The following is a 12,392-nucleotide window of genomic DNA, read 5'->3' on the forward strand; positions in this document are numbered from 1 at the left end:
CGAGCAAAGGTGAGTTGTTGCCAACCATGAGGGTGGCGAGATGTTGCTGGGTTGTTTAGCCGCTCAAAGTTTGCGAGCTTGCTTCCGGTCGCTAGGGGCGAGCAATTGTGGATGCCTAATGTTTTCTGGAGAAGATCTCGTGAGCCGGAGAATCATCCTCCTATCGTTACCGGAAATAATGAAAAGTCGTATCCCATAGACGGCGCCAACTGTTAATGTGTAAATTTGCACAACAGACTGGAAAGGAGAAAAGAATCATTCCCGGCCGGTGTGCTTCGCGTTCATCCATGAAAGTAAACAATAAAGAAGGAAATAAAAATCGATAAAGAGAGGCAGGAATTTATATGGTTCAACATAATACCTACGTTCACGAGTTGTTTGAGGGTGAAATCCACTCTAATGAACGATTTTACAATCTTTTGTGGCCTCACGAATCTCTCATTACGATAGAGAAATTTAGGGAAGATCATTTGGAGTCGATATGTGTGGTGGAGTTTGCATTTAGGGAGGTTGTCTAGAGAGACTGTTGGATTTGTGGGGATCTCTGCCTTATATAGAGGTCTATTTCCTTGGAGTGATTGAATCCAACCTACCTTGTGAAGTTTTTTCCTTTCAAGAGTCTTTTTCCTTTAAGGAATCTAAGGGTCTTTCCTTTTAAAAGTCAAAGTGTCTTTCCTTATCTCTTCTTAACCTTATCTCTTAGCTTGATTCTCGGTTTTATATCTAAACTAAATTATAGGCTGTTGATTTGACCTACAGGTGAAATCAGAAAGATCAAATTCTGAATTTTTCTTAGCCTTCCAAAATTTCCATTGTTTTCTCGCATTTTCTGAACAATTCACTAGAAACTTTCTAGACCTCTAGGTTCAGCAAAAGGTAAGTTTTCTGAGTTATTTATTCATTTATTTTTGTTTGGTTTCCTTCCATCTTTCGTTCACTTTGTAATCACCCATCATTATCTCACTCCTAACCCTTAATTTGGATGAATTTCCTTAACAATGAGTCATTGAAATGGGGGCATTACATGAAGTGATACCTAAAACCCAGCTTGCAAAATAACAAAACATTTTGGTCGTCTTACACTTGAATGAATGCTTATATAAAATATGACTTGCTTTTGTTGCAATTAAAGTATACTTGTTTTTCCTCCTCTCCTCTCTCCTCTCTCCATTCCCTTGCACTTATGGGGCTTGTTCATCTGGTTATGTTGGCATATTTATACCTCGAACTCTTATTTCTTTGCTTTTTACTTGGCTGTTCTTTTTTAAATATATGTCACAGGGTCTGAAAGAAGGATGGTATGATGGGGCAAGCATTGCCTTTGCTGTTTTTCTTGTGATAATAGTCACAGGTATGGAATTTGATCTTGCCATTGTTTCCACACTTAAAGCTGTGCATTGAGCCATTTGGATGGAAGGAAAGTAAAAAAATTATTGATTTTGTGGGGTTCTGAGGCTAATAATGATGCATTCCTTATCGTCTTTCTCTTCATGTCTAAAACACAAACTCAAGCTAAGCCTTAATTCGATTTGAATTGGACCACCGATTTAAGTTGTTATTATGTTCTTGGTATGAAGAATGTATGCGTAGATGTTATTATAGATTCTTTACTGGATCTTTATGAGTGTTGCTTAGAGTAACATATTTGTACTAGAGTTGCAAGCTTCGGCTTTTCCTTCAATATCTTTTGTTTCAAGACTACTGATACTCTTTAATTATTTCTATTTTGTTTTTTTGGTTAACCAGCTGTCAGTGATTATCGACAATCTCTTCAGTTTCAGAATTTAAATCAGGAAAAGCAAAATATACAATTGGAGGTGTGTACAGTTCTGGAATGGAAGTGTTATTCTTCATGTTGGGGTTCTTAATTCATTGTATGCATTTGAAACTATGTACAGGTCAAGAGAGGTGGTAGAACAGTAAAGATTTCAATATTTGATATTGTTGTTGGTGATGTTGTGCCTATGAAAATAGGCGATCAGGTGAGGACCTTAATGTTAAGTTTCTTCTGCTGGAAAATTAAATTTTATCCTCTCAAGTATTTACTCCTTTGGGGGGGCTTTCCATAGGTTCCTGCTGATGGCATCTTAATTGCTGGTCATTCTCTGTCCATAGATGAATCAAGCATGACTGGAGAAAGCAAGATTGTGAGTTACTTCTATCTTCTAGTATTTTCACATTTTAGGGTGGGTTTAGATAGACAGTTCAGATGAGATTAGATGAGATGTTTTGAATTAAGATGAGATGAGATAGTTTGTAAAATAGTGTACATTTTGATAGTGAGATGAGATGAGATAGTTTTGATTTAAGAAATGAAATACTGTTTATTTACTGTTCATTTAAGTGAATGTTTTCAAGACTTAAGAGATGAAATATTGTGTTTGGATAGCCAAAACTACTGTACGGTACAACTCCAAATGAGATGTTTTCATCTGAACTGGCTATCCAAACCCACATCTATTTTGTATTATTCTTAAGTATGGCATCTCTTGCAGGTTACCAAAGATCAAAAGGCCCCTTTTTTGCTGTCTGGCTGCAAAGTAGCAGATGGTGTTGGTACCATGCTGGTAAAATTATTGTCATTTTCTTTTGCGTAGTGCCATAAATGTTTTGATTTCATGTTTAGAATGGATCGTTAGGCATTTTAATATGTACTGCACAGTGTTTTGGATGCTAGTGTCCACAAGTTTAGTGAAGACTTCATTCCATTTTTAGCTGTTCATGTATTGAATTACAACTGCAGCACATAAATTTTACATGCAAGGAGTGTACGTCCAGAATCCTTTCGTCAAGATTTTGATCCTAGTTTCTATCATAGTTCTATCATCCATTTAGCTATCTTTCTTTCTGTGAAGCTTCACCTGTTTTAGCTATCCGTAGGTGACTGGTGTTGGCATCAATACAGAATGGGGATTGTTGATGGCGAGCATCTCAGAGGATACTGGTGAAGAGACCCCCTTACAGGTTTTTCTTTATCTCCTTAAACATTGTTGCTTCTCTGTAGCTTGTGGTGTTTCATGTTTCAAAGCTCAACAATTTTTGGGTGACGTTTAAGGTACGCTTGAATGGAGTCGCAACTTTTATTGGCATAGTTGGGCTTTCAGTAGCTGTTTTTGTGCTTGCTGTCCTCTTGGTTAGGTAAACCTCTATCATTAAATAATTAATGTTCTGTTAAAAGAATTTGATGGTCCCCATTACCATAATCTAATTTTATATTTTTAGATACTTCACTGGACATACAAAAAATCCAAATGGAAGTGTCCAATTTGTCCGTGGCAAGACTAGCATTAGTGATGCAGTAGACGAAGTTATTAAAATATTTACCATTGCAGTAAGTGCAGTTTCTAAATTCTTTTAATGTAGCTTCTTAACAAAGAGTAATGCTACATGCAGTTGTGAGTGTGCAAGCACCGTACAATTATTTTGAAAAAAGTGAATAAATACGGGACTCATATGAAAATAAAATTAATTTTTAAATAGTAGACTTCACTATTTTTCAAAGCGACTATACAATGTTTGCACATTCTACGATTGTATGTAGTATTACTCTATAATTGTAACAATTATATTTGCTTTTATATTATGTCTTGACTAATTATAAACCCATTATATTAGGTTACCATTGTCGTTGTTGCAGTGCCTGAAGGGCTTCCTTTGGCTGTCACATTGACGTATGTATGAGCAACTACTTTGTTTCAGACTGCAAATATAGTAGAGCTAAGGCTAATCTGTTCATATTCTTAATCTCTATGATTCTTTTCCATTTTGTTTCTGTATGTCCATTCTGTGGCAGCCTAGCTTACTCAATGCAGAAAATGATGAAAGATAAAGCTTTGGCAAGTTTCAGTATCTATTATTCTCCTCATATATTGCTTTAGCTTTAACACAATTGATTTTGTTTCAGTTTACTTTTTTTTTAATCCCTTTTCTAATAATGGAGACTTGCAGGTTCGTAGACTTTCAGCATGTGAAACTATGGGCTCTGCAACTACAATTTGCAGTGATAAGACGGGAACATTAACCCTGAATCAGGTGTGTTCTCATTAGTAAGCATTGAAATACTCCACGTGTTCTGATGTTATTTGACATTTGGTGCCTTCAGATACTTCTCAAATAAATGCTGTATGTAGTTTCGAATACCCACATTTAGAGCATGAGATTGCTGTAGGAGTTTTAAAAAGTGTATAAATAGTCTTAAAAACTCTTTAATAAAAAAACAAAAATAGGTTGTTTTAGTATTACATATTCAAGTACTTTTTAATCTCAAATAAATTAAAATACTTTTTGATACTTTTCCTCAAACTACTTTTCCGGATAATCCGAAATGTAGTTGAAATTTTAAAAAGAATGTTAATGGGCGAAAATACCTATACAATTTTCATATAATTACAACTTTCAAACTTTTAAAGATATGGCCATAACCTTTAAGGGCTTGGTTGGATACATAATCCATCTCATTTCATCATTACAACTTTCTCAAATTTCCACACAAAATATAATGAACAATTCAATTTTTTCAAATCCTAAAACAATAATAATATTAAAAAAATAATATTATAAGAATATTTTAGTCAACTCATCTAAAATCATCCCATCTCATTTTATCTCATCTCATTATCCAAACAAACCCTAAAAGATCAATGATCGTCATTTCTACCTCATAAAGTATTTTTTTAATTTGTTTCCAAACAAATATAATGTGTTTGAAAGTACTTTAAACATATGGTTTAGCTATTTTTCATTTATATGCAAAATGGCTAACAATAGTTTAAAAAGGGTCTCCGTCGGATAATGTAAAATAACTGCAAACCTATTTGTGCTGAGGTAATTCACTATATGTGAATAAGCACTGTTCATCTAATAATTTTTTTTTTTAATTCTTTCTTTCCTTTCATTGTTTATATTTATCAACATCACACTATTTCGCTCTCACCCCTTTATCTTTCTCACAATTACTCTCTTTTCTTTTCAAAAAGGTAGAAACATAACACTTCTATAAAACATGATAAAGACCAATATTATGAGAACATTGTATTTTGATAGAGATAAAAATAATCGTAACTCTACTAAACATTGCAATCACATCAGTATATTTGTTGAAATTGCAAATCTTGGAAGATATTATGGGGATATTGCAAATTTATTTGTAGTTAGAGGAGGTAATCATATTTTTTAGAAGGAATAAGACCTATCAAAAATTTGTTTTAGAAGGAATAAAGAAAGAATAACTAAATTATATGGAGAAAGAGTAGATAAGGTGATGTAGAGTACATTTCAAAAGTCATTAGCTAAAATAGATAAAGTAGTTTTGGTTATCTATTTCAAATAGGAATTTACACGTCATTGGAAATGCTCTGACCTATCAAGGCTTGGTTGGACCAGATTATTCTGATAAATCTACTCATTTATGAAAAACCTTGTTCCAAATGTGCCAGGTGTACTGATGGATAACAAACTTTATCTTTAGTAAAAACTCTACGTGGAGTCACTTTTGCACTCTTTGTTCACTCCACTAATGTGATTAGCTGCGTCAGTTTTTTTTAATATAAAATAACTACATTGGTCAATCACATCAGTGGAGTGCGCAAGGAATAAGGAAAAGTGATTGTATGTAGCAAAACTCTTAAAATGGTTACCCTCATATAAGAGATTTGTTTTTGATAGTCTATGCTTTTCAAATAGTTATCGCTTGTGGTCAGAAATATGCCTAAGATGGTTAGAATAGTGTTTTTGAGGCTCTCACTATTTTGCATAAAAATGTGTTATGCACTGTATTAGCACTAGTCTGCTAGGTAGATTGTAGTTTGGATTGTTATATCATGGAAAAGGATCATTTTCAACGAATATGTTTTTTGTTTTTTCATAAATTTTCTGTAAATGATGTAATTTTGTTGAAGAATCATCTGAAATATTTATATTCTTTAAAAGGAAAGCCACCTCAGAAATTTGGGATCAAATGCTGCTGGGGTGACTATTGAATAAGTTTCTAGTAGCACAATATCTTCATTGGGGGATTTTATATTTCTTTTTTAAACTTATTACGGGCAACTATTTGGATTTTTTTCTCCTAATTTTGTGCTGTTAATTTTTTTTAATTATATATGCATGTTCTAATTTTGTGCATTGCAGATGACTATTGTTGAGGCATATGCTGGGAGAAAGAAGATAAAGTCACCAGGTGACTCTTCGCAGTTGCATCCATTGTTATCCTCTTTACTTATTGAGGGAATTGCACAGAATACCACAGGCAATGTTTTTATATCCAAGGTTAGTGCCTCTCTTTTGTTCTACAGTATCTAGCAAGAACTTAGTTTCTAGGTTGTAATCTTAGTTATTGTTTGTGAGTGGTTTTTAGAAAGCAAAATGAACTGTATTCTTACAAATTCTTATTTGCCTCAACCCTCTTGACAAATGATTAGCTATGTGTAATGATCCAAGGAAAACCTAAATCAACTATGAGTTTATAATCCAAAAGGACTGGTCACCATTAAAACTGGAACTTGATAGAATTATTATTTATTGCAAGAAATCCTTCTTTCTGTATAGTATCATATATCATCCCTCTTAAGTTGAATTTGGGGTGTTAAAATCTCCTACTGTTAAATCCCTAGCATCCATATCAGATCAATCCTAAGCTGGCATGGCTCAAGTTCCACAATTTTGGCCGAGATTTTCTTTAATACCACTTGTTATGATTTTAGGAAAGCCTAAGCACATATAAGCTTATCCTCTACATGGACAAGTCAATTTTACAATTCGAGCTTCTTGGAATCATTATAAACTGTAAAAGTGTATCCTTTCCAGGCAACGTGGGATCCTATTTGGCACCTTCTACACAAAGTCTTAAGTACATCATGTCTCCACTTGGTATATTATCCTGTACACATGGTTGTGAATATGCTTGTCGTCCCATTGAACACCGGGTTTGAAGCAATGTGTATAGAGTGGGATCTGAGTAGGTGCTAGAAGGCCTAATTCCTGAAGAAAGTGTTGTAACCATGTCATCTCACTTGCGATATGAGCCATAGATGAACTACAAATTGAAGGAAAAACGAGATATGTGTAAAATAGATAAAAACTCAAGGATGGGACTAAAATGAGTATTTTGGAGCCATGAACTTTGGCAAGGAACCATTGGCTAGTCTTAGAGGTGATTTGTAAGTTTGATCATCAGAGAGATGAATGGAAACACTAGTCATATGCTCAATGGCACTGGAGTTGATGTTGCATTGATTGTGACTAGATGAGAAAAGATAATGGGAGGCACCATCTAATTGAGCAAGAGTGGATATAGTTAATATTTAGTTCCATGAATTTATCTGGTTGCTCTTTCATAGTTAATTTTTCCTATACATTATACGGTTGTTTCTATAGGATTAAATTCTATCTATGACTTTTCTATGGCAGGATGGACATACAGAGGTTACTGGATCTCCTACAGAAAAGGCTATTCTTTCTTGGGCAATCATGGTATCGTTGTTAACTTGATCTAGTGTCCAAGGTTGTTTCTTCTTGTACACTGTAGAGTTCATTTTAGCATTGATTTGTACTGTAGCTGGGAATGAAATTTGATGTTGTGAGATCAGAGTCAGTTGTTCTTCACGTCTTCCCTTTCAATTCAGAGAAAAAGCGTGGTGGTGTTGCTGTAAAACGGGTAATTGATTTATTCCAAGATCTCATTTTTCTTAACTGTGTTCTTCATGTTTGATGAGGAAATTTAACATTAATTCTGTATTGGGCCTCGCTCATTGAGGGAGAACTTGGGTCCACACTTGAAGAGGAGTGCTATAAGACTTGTTAAGACATTAAATTTATTTATTTTTCTCTATCGGGTTAAACTTTTGGAACAATTGGTAATTTATCAGTTTTATCGATCAGTATCATCCCAAGGGTATTTTTGACCCATAATTTGGTACATCTGTGCATGCTATTAATGTGTGATAAAACGTGACAAATGGTTGTCAAAAAAGGTTTTTTCAAGACGGATGCCTTCCAAGCTCAAATTGGACATTAAAGAAAAAATAATCTAATTTGACTTTATAATGGATAACCCCACCCCCCCCCCCTTATTATTTAATACAAACTTTTGAAAACCTTGAAAATAAGATGGTAATCTAAGCTCAAAATGGATAGAGTACATGATGTTCATGTCAAGTTTAATGTCTTGTCACTTACATTTAGAGGAATTGTTTACTGCTTAAACCAACTGGTGCCTACATTCCAAATTATCTACTCTGAAACTTTGGCAACTCCAGATGTCAGGTTAAAGGTTTACATGGATGTGATAAAAGATTTGTAGTATTTTTTTAAACAGTAAATAAGAATTTTATTGACAAGAACTAGGCATAGTCTAGGTACACGGGACATATACAAGAGCAACACCTAGGCATGATTGACTAGGGATAGATGGAATTCATGGATATACATGATTGACCATTGAACTAGTATCATTGCATGTTAATTTTATATGTTGAGCATCTCTATTGTTTGCCTAATTCACCCAATTTAGCAATTGCTCATGAGCTTTCATAAATAACTTTTGTGGCAGAATGAGTCTGAAGTTCATATACACTGGAAGGGAGCAGCTGAGATTGTTCTAGCCTCATGTAAAGAGTATCTTGACTCAAATGGTTGCCTGCAATCTATTGAAGAAGATAAGGTCAGCATGGTGGTTTCTTGCTTACAATACCTCTGAAGGAAGTTTCTGTGAAAGCAATGGCAACAAAAAATGAAAAAATAAAATAAAAACCCAAAGGAATTAAATAGCAGAAGTGATGTAAATTAAGTGAAAATGTAGATGCAAGAAGTTATGGATGAAGAGTGCATACATTATTTTATATACATGAATCGTGGCTTTTGGTTACGTGAACAGAAGTTGTCCTTTAAGATGGTGGTAATTCAGTGTGTGCAAATAGCTAGCCATTAGTTGCATAAACACAATCATATCCCGCCACAAAGATGGTGGTAATGCACAATATATAGAAAACAGACATGATTGTCAAGGTAACGTGAACTAGAAAAGAAATTATTAGTTTCAGTTCTAACTAAAAAAATGATATTTTGATCTTGCCAGTAAGAAATCTTTATTGTTTTAGCTACGAATTGGTATGTTAAGCTATGCGTTTGTTATGTGACCATTGATGCAACCGTTTGTAATGGTTATACTCCAGATATTTTGTGATCATTGAGACAGCTCATATGAGACATAACTTTTACATGTTTGTCTTGGACTATAAGTCTGAACAGAACCTTGTTGATTAATATATGTTACACGAAATGACTTAGCATTAGCGGATTGATATCATTTTGTTTAAGGTGAATGTCGTTTGAAGCATTGAAACTTGTACTTAAATTTTGAAACTATGCCTCAAATGGTTTCCCCAGGACTTCTTTAATGCAGCTATTGACAACATGGCTGCAAGCAGTTTGCGATGCGTTGCCATTGCATATAGATCATATAAATTGGACAAAGTTCCTACTGATGAGGAGTCTTTAGCTAAATGGGTTTTACCTGAAGATGGCCTTGTTTTGCTCGCTATTGTTGGTATAAAGGTAAACATCAAGAAACAAAATTGTTAATTTACCATTCATTATTGTTCTTGCTTTCCTTTATGAGAATTGTTAGTGTATAATCAAGTATATCCAATGAATGTATAACTGTTAGATATAAGAGGGTAGTGTGTGATTTTTCCCCAACCCACCATTTTCCTCTATTCCAATTCTTCTTTTCTCTAAACTCCATCTCTAAAAAAAAAAAAAAAAAACTACTTGGTATTAGAGGTTACTAGGACATTTTTTGAATTTACTTAGTCTCTCTCTTCCGTTTATTTTCTCTAAAAAAAAAGGAGGGCTATCCATGATAGTCAAAATGGGATTGTGGTTCACAGTTTTTTATGGCTATGATGTTATTTGTTCTTTGTTGGTAAGGGTCACCAACCCTGTCTAATGTTGGTGGTGTAGTAGTGCTGATGAATCTGTTGTTGTAGTGTCTGTGGATCATAGCATTCAACCAAGTCCAAACAATTAATTCTGCTGCATATGATGCTAATATTATTCCCGTGGTGCCTTCTAATTTCATCAAATATTACAAATTCACAACGTACTTGTCCTTTGGATTGTGTGTAGGATCCCTGTCGCCCTGGTGTGAAAGACGCGGTCAAAGTGTGTACAAATGCTGGTATAAAGGTAGTCTCTTGCATCTTTTTGAATAATTGGTTCACATTTTTTCTATGTATAGTCATGGTGTCTTGATTTGCATTGTGCACTGAAACCATTATCATATGGACATGTACCCTTGTAGAGTATGTAGTGCATCTCCAGTTTCAGGTATTGGTGACAGATTTATATCCTTCTAGGACTAAATTCAATGTTCTATTTTGCTACCTGTTATAGTGTTATTTGCCTGTTCTGCAATCCTCCTTGGTCAAGGAATGGGAGTGATGAGAATTTTTTTCACGAGTGATGCACAAGCTTAGGTTTTTGACTTGAACCGATATACGAGCAGTAGACTCCACTTGAATGTCTAGGATGGTAATGGTAACTGTATGTCTATCTCTATATGGTGTTCCACGAATTATCTTCTTCTACATTTTAAATCATCCAATATTTTAATTTATTCAGAAATAGACATGTTTTGCTTTCTCATCAAACTTTTTGTCGGTCTAATGCTAGTAAAATCCTTGATAATTCGATACAATTGCATTACTGGTAAGGACAACAGGAGCAGTGCACACTAGTTCTCATAATCATGGCTGATCTTTATCATGCTGTTCTCATTTATTCTTTGTAAAGCATATAGAACTACATCATCTTAAAGTCTTGAAAGACATTTCATGCTTTGGCGTCCATCCTGTGGATAAGACATGAGGTTCATGCCTCGCTGTTACATACAGTTCAAGTATTGTAGGGCTAGACAGCAGCTCTTGGAAAGATTTTGACCTTGGATAATCTAATGAAGAGAAATGCCATAGTTGTGGATTGGTGTTGCATGTGCCAAAGGAGCAGAGAATCTGTAGATCACTTTCTTCTCCATTGTGAATATGATTTTAAGAATTTTTGTGGTAGAATTGGTCATTCCTAGACGGTTCACAGAACTACCAGATTTTTTTTTTGTAAGTAAGAAATTTATTAAACCATGTAATTAGGCATAGCCCAAGTACACAGGAAGTATACAAGAGAAAAACACCTAATTACAAGCTAAAGCTGGAAAAGAGCACAAAAGTCATTAAGACTAATCCCATCTATTACAATAACAGAAGCCCAAAGCAACAAAGTATGAAAAAGGAAGGCTCTAATCCCTTCCACATCTATTGTTGAATCAGTGCCCATTCCTCTCATTCCAAATACACCACATAAGACAAAGAGGTACCATCTTCCAAACGGCTGCTATTTGATAAGTTCCTTGAATCCCTGTCCAACAGGCCAAAAGATTCACCACCCTCTTGGGCATCACCAAAACAATGCCAAGCTTAGCAAAATCCTCATCCCCAAAGGCCTTTGACACATTACAATGGAGAAGAAGGTGATCTGCCGATTCTCCACACCTTTTGCACATGAAGCACCAATCCATAGCAATGATATCGTGCTTTCTCAGCTTACCAATAGTAAACATTTTCCCATGAGAAGCGAACCACCCGAAGAAAGCCACCTTGAGAGGCATTTGCATCTCCAAATATTTCCAAGGAAAAAAATCAGTAGAAGAATGTGATGCCAAGGCCTTGTACAAAGATCTAACCAAGAATTTCTTATTACCAAGCTGATTCCAGAGTAATCTATCCTCCCTCCAGATTTTATATTTGAAGCATAGAGCAAGCTATAAAAATCAATGATGTCTCTCACCTCCCAATGCTGGACATCTCTAATAAAGCTTACTGACCACTGAGTAAAACCAGCAGTGTTGTCCATATAATCAGCCACGGAAGTTCCTTTATCCAAAGCAATTCAAAAGAGAGAAGGGAAAACATTCTTCAAGGCCTCATCCCCACACCATAAGTCATGCAAAAAACGGATCCGGTTACCTCTACCCACCTCAAACCTGAAATTTCTGGAGAACAACCCCCATCCATTATGAATGAATTTCCACACTCCCACGCCGTATCCCCCCCCCCCCCTCCAAAGAGCATCGCATTCTTGATGGTACCGCCATAACCATTTCCCTAAGAATGCCTTATTGAAAGTTTTCAGCTTTCTAATCCCCAAACCTCCCAAAGATAAAGGAGTACAAATCTTGTCCCACTTGAGCAAGTGGAATTTCTTCTCATCCTACAATCCACCCCACAAGAAAGCACGAAATATCCTTTCCATTATTTTAGCCACTCCTACAGGCAAAGGAAATAGATATAGGAAATAGGTTGGGATATTAGATAAGGTACTCTTGATTAAGGTGATTCTAC

At 35.1% G+C, this 12,392-nt stretch overlaps 1 protein-coding gene across 1 annotated transcript in view; it reads left to right on the forward strand.

Moving 5' to 3' along the window:
* Positions 1–12,392, forward strand: part of LOC121247054 (calcium-transporting ATPase 9, plasma membrane-type-like) — a 36,116-nt gene that overhangs the window by 12,768 nt on the left and 10,956 nt on the right. Inside the window, exons 7-23 of the mRNA XM_041145384.1 lie at positions 1,282–1,351; positions 1,747–1,817; positions 1,899–1,982; positions 2,070–2,147; positions 2,496–2,567; positions 2,881–2,964; positions 3,056–3,138; positions 3,223–3,331; positions 3,616–3,671; positions 3,794–3,836; positions 3,949–4,032; positions 6,130–6,267; positions 7,408–7,470; positions 7,556–7,654; positions 8,549–8,659; positions 9,385–9,552; positions 10,126–10,185. Of these exons, the coding sequence (XP_041001318.1) occupies positions 1,282–1,351; positions 1,747–1,817; positions 1,899–1,982; positions 2,070–2,147; positions 2,496–2,567; positions 2,881–2,964; positions 3,056–3,138; positions 3,223–3,331; positions 3,616–3,671; positions 3,794–3,836; positions 3,949–4,032; positions 6,130–6,267; positions 7,408–7,470; positions 7,556–7,654; positions 8,549–8,659; positions 9,385–9,552; positions 10,126–10,185 (1,473 nt within the window). The remainder of the gene's footprint in view (positions 1–1,281; positions 1,352–1,746; positions 1,818–1,898; positions 1,983–2,069; positions 2,148–2,495; positions 2,568–2,880; positions 2,965–3,055; positions 3,139–3,222; positions 3,332–3,615; positions 3,672–3,793; positions 3,837–3,948; positions 4,033–6,129; positions 6,268–7,407; positions 7,471–7,555; positions 7,655–8,548; positions 8,660–9,384; positions 9,553–10,125; positions 10,186–12,392) is intronic.

The sequence above is a fragment of the Juglans microcarpa x Juglans regia genome, chromosome 1S (assembly GCF_004785595.1).
Source record: "Juglans microcarpa x Juglans regia isolate MS1-56 chromosome 1S, Jm3101_v1.0, whole genome shotgun sequence".
Classification (NCBI taxonomy): Eukaryota; Viridiplantae; Streptophyta; class Magnoliopsida; order Fagales; family Juglandaceae; genus Juglans; species Juglans microcarpa x Juglans regia.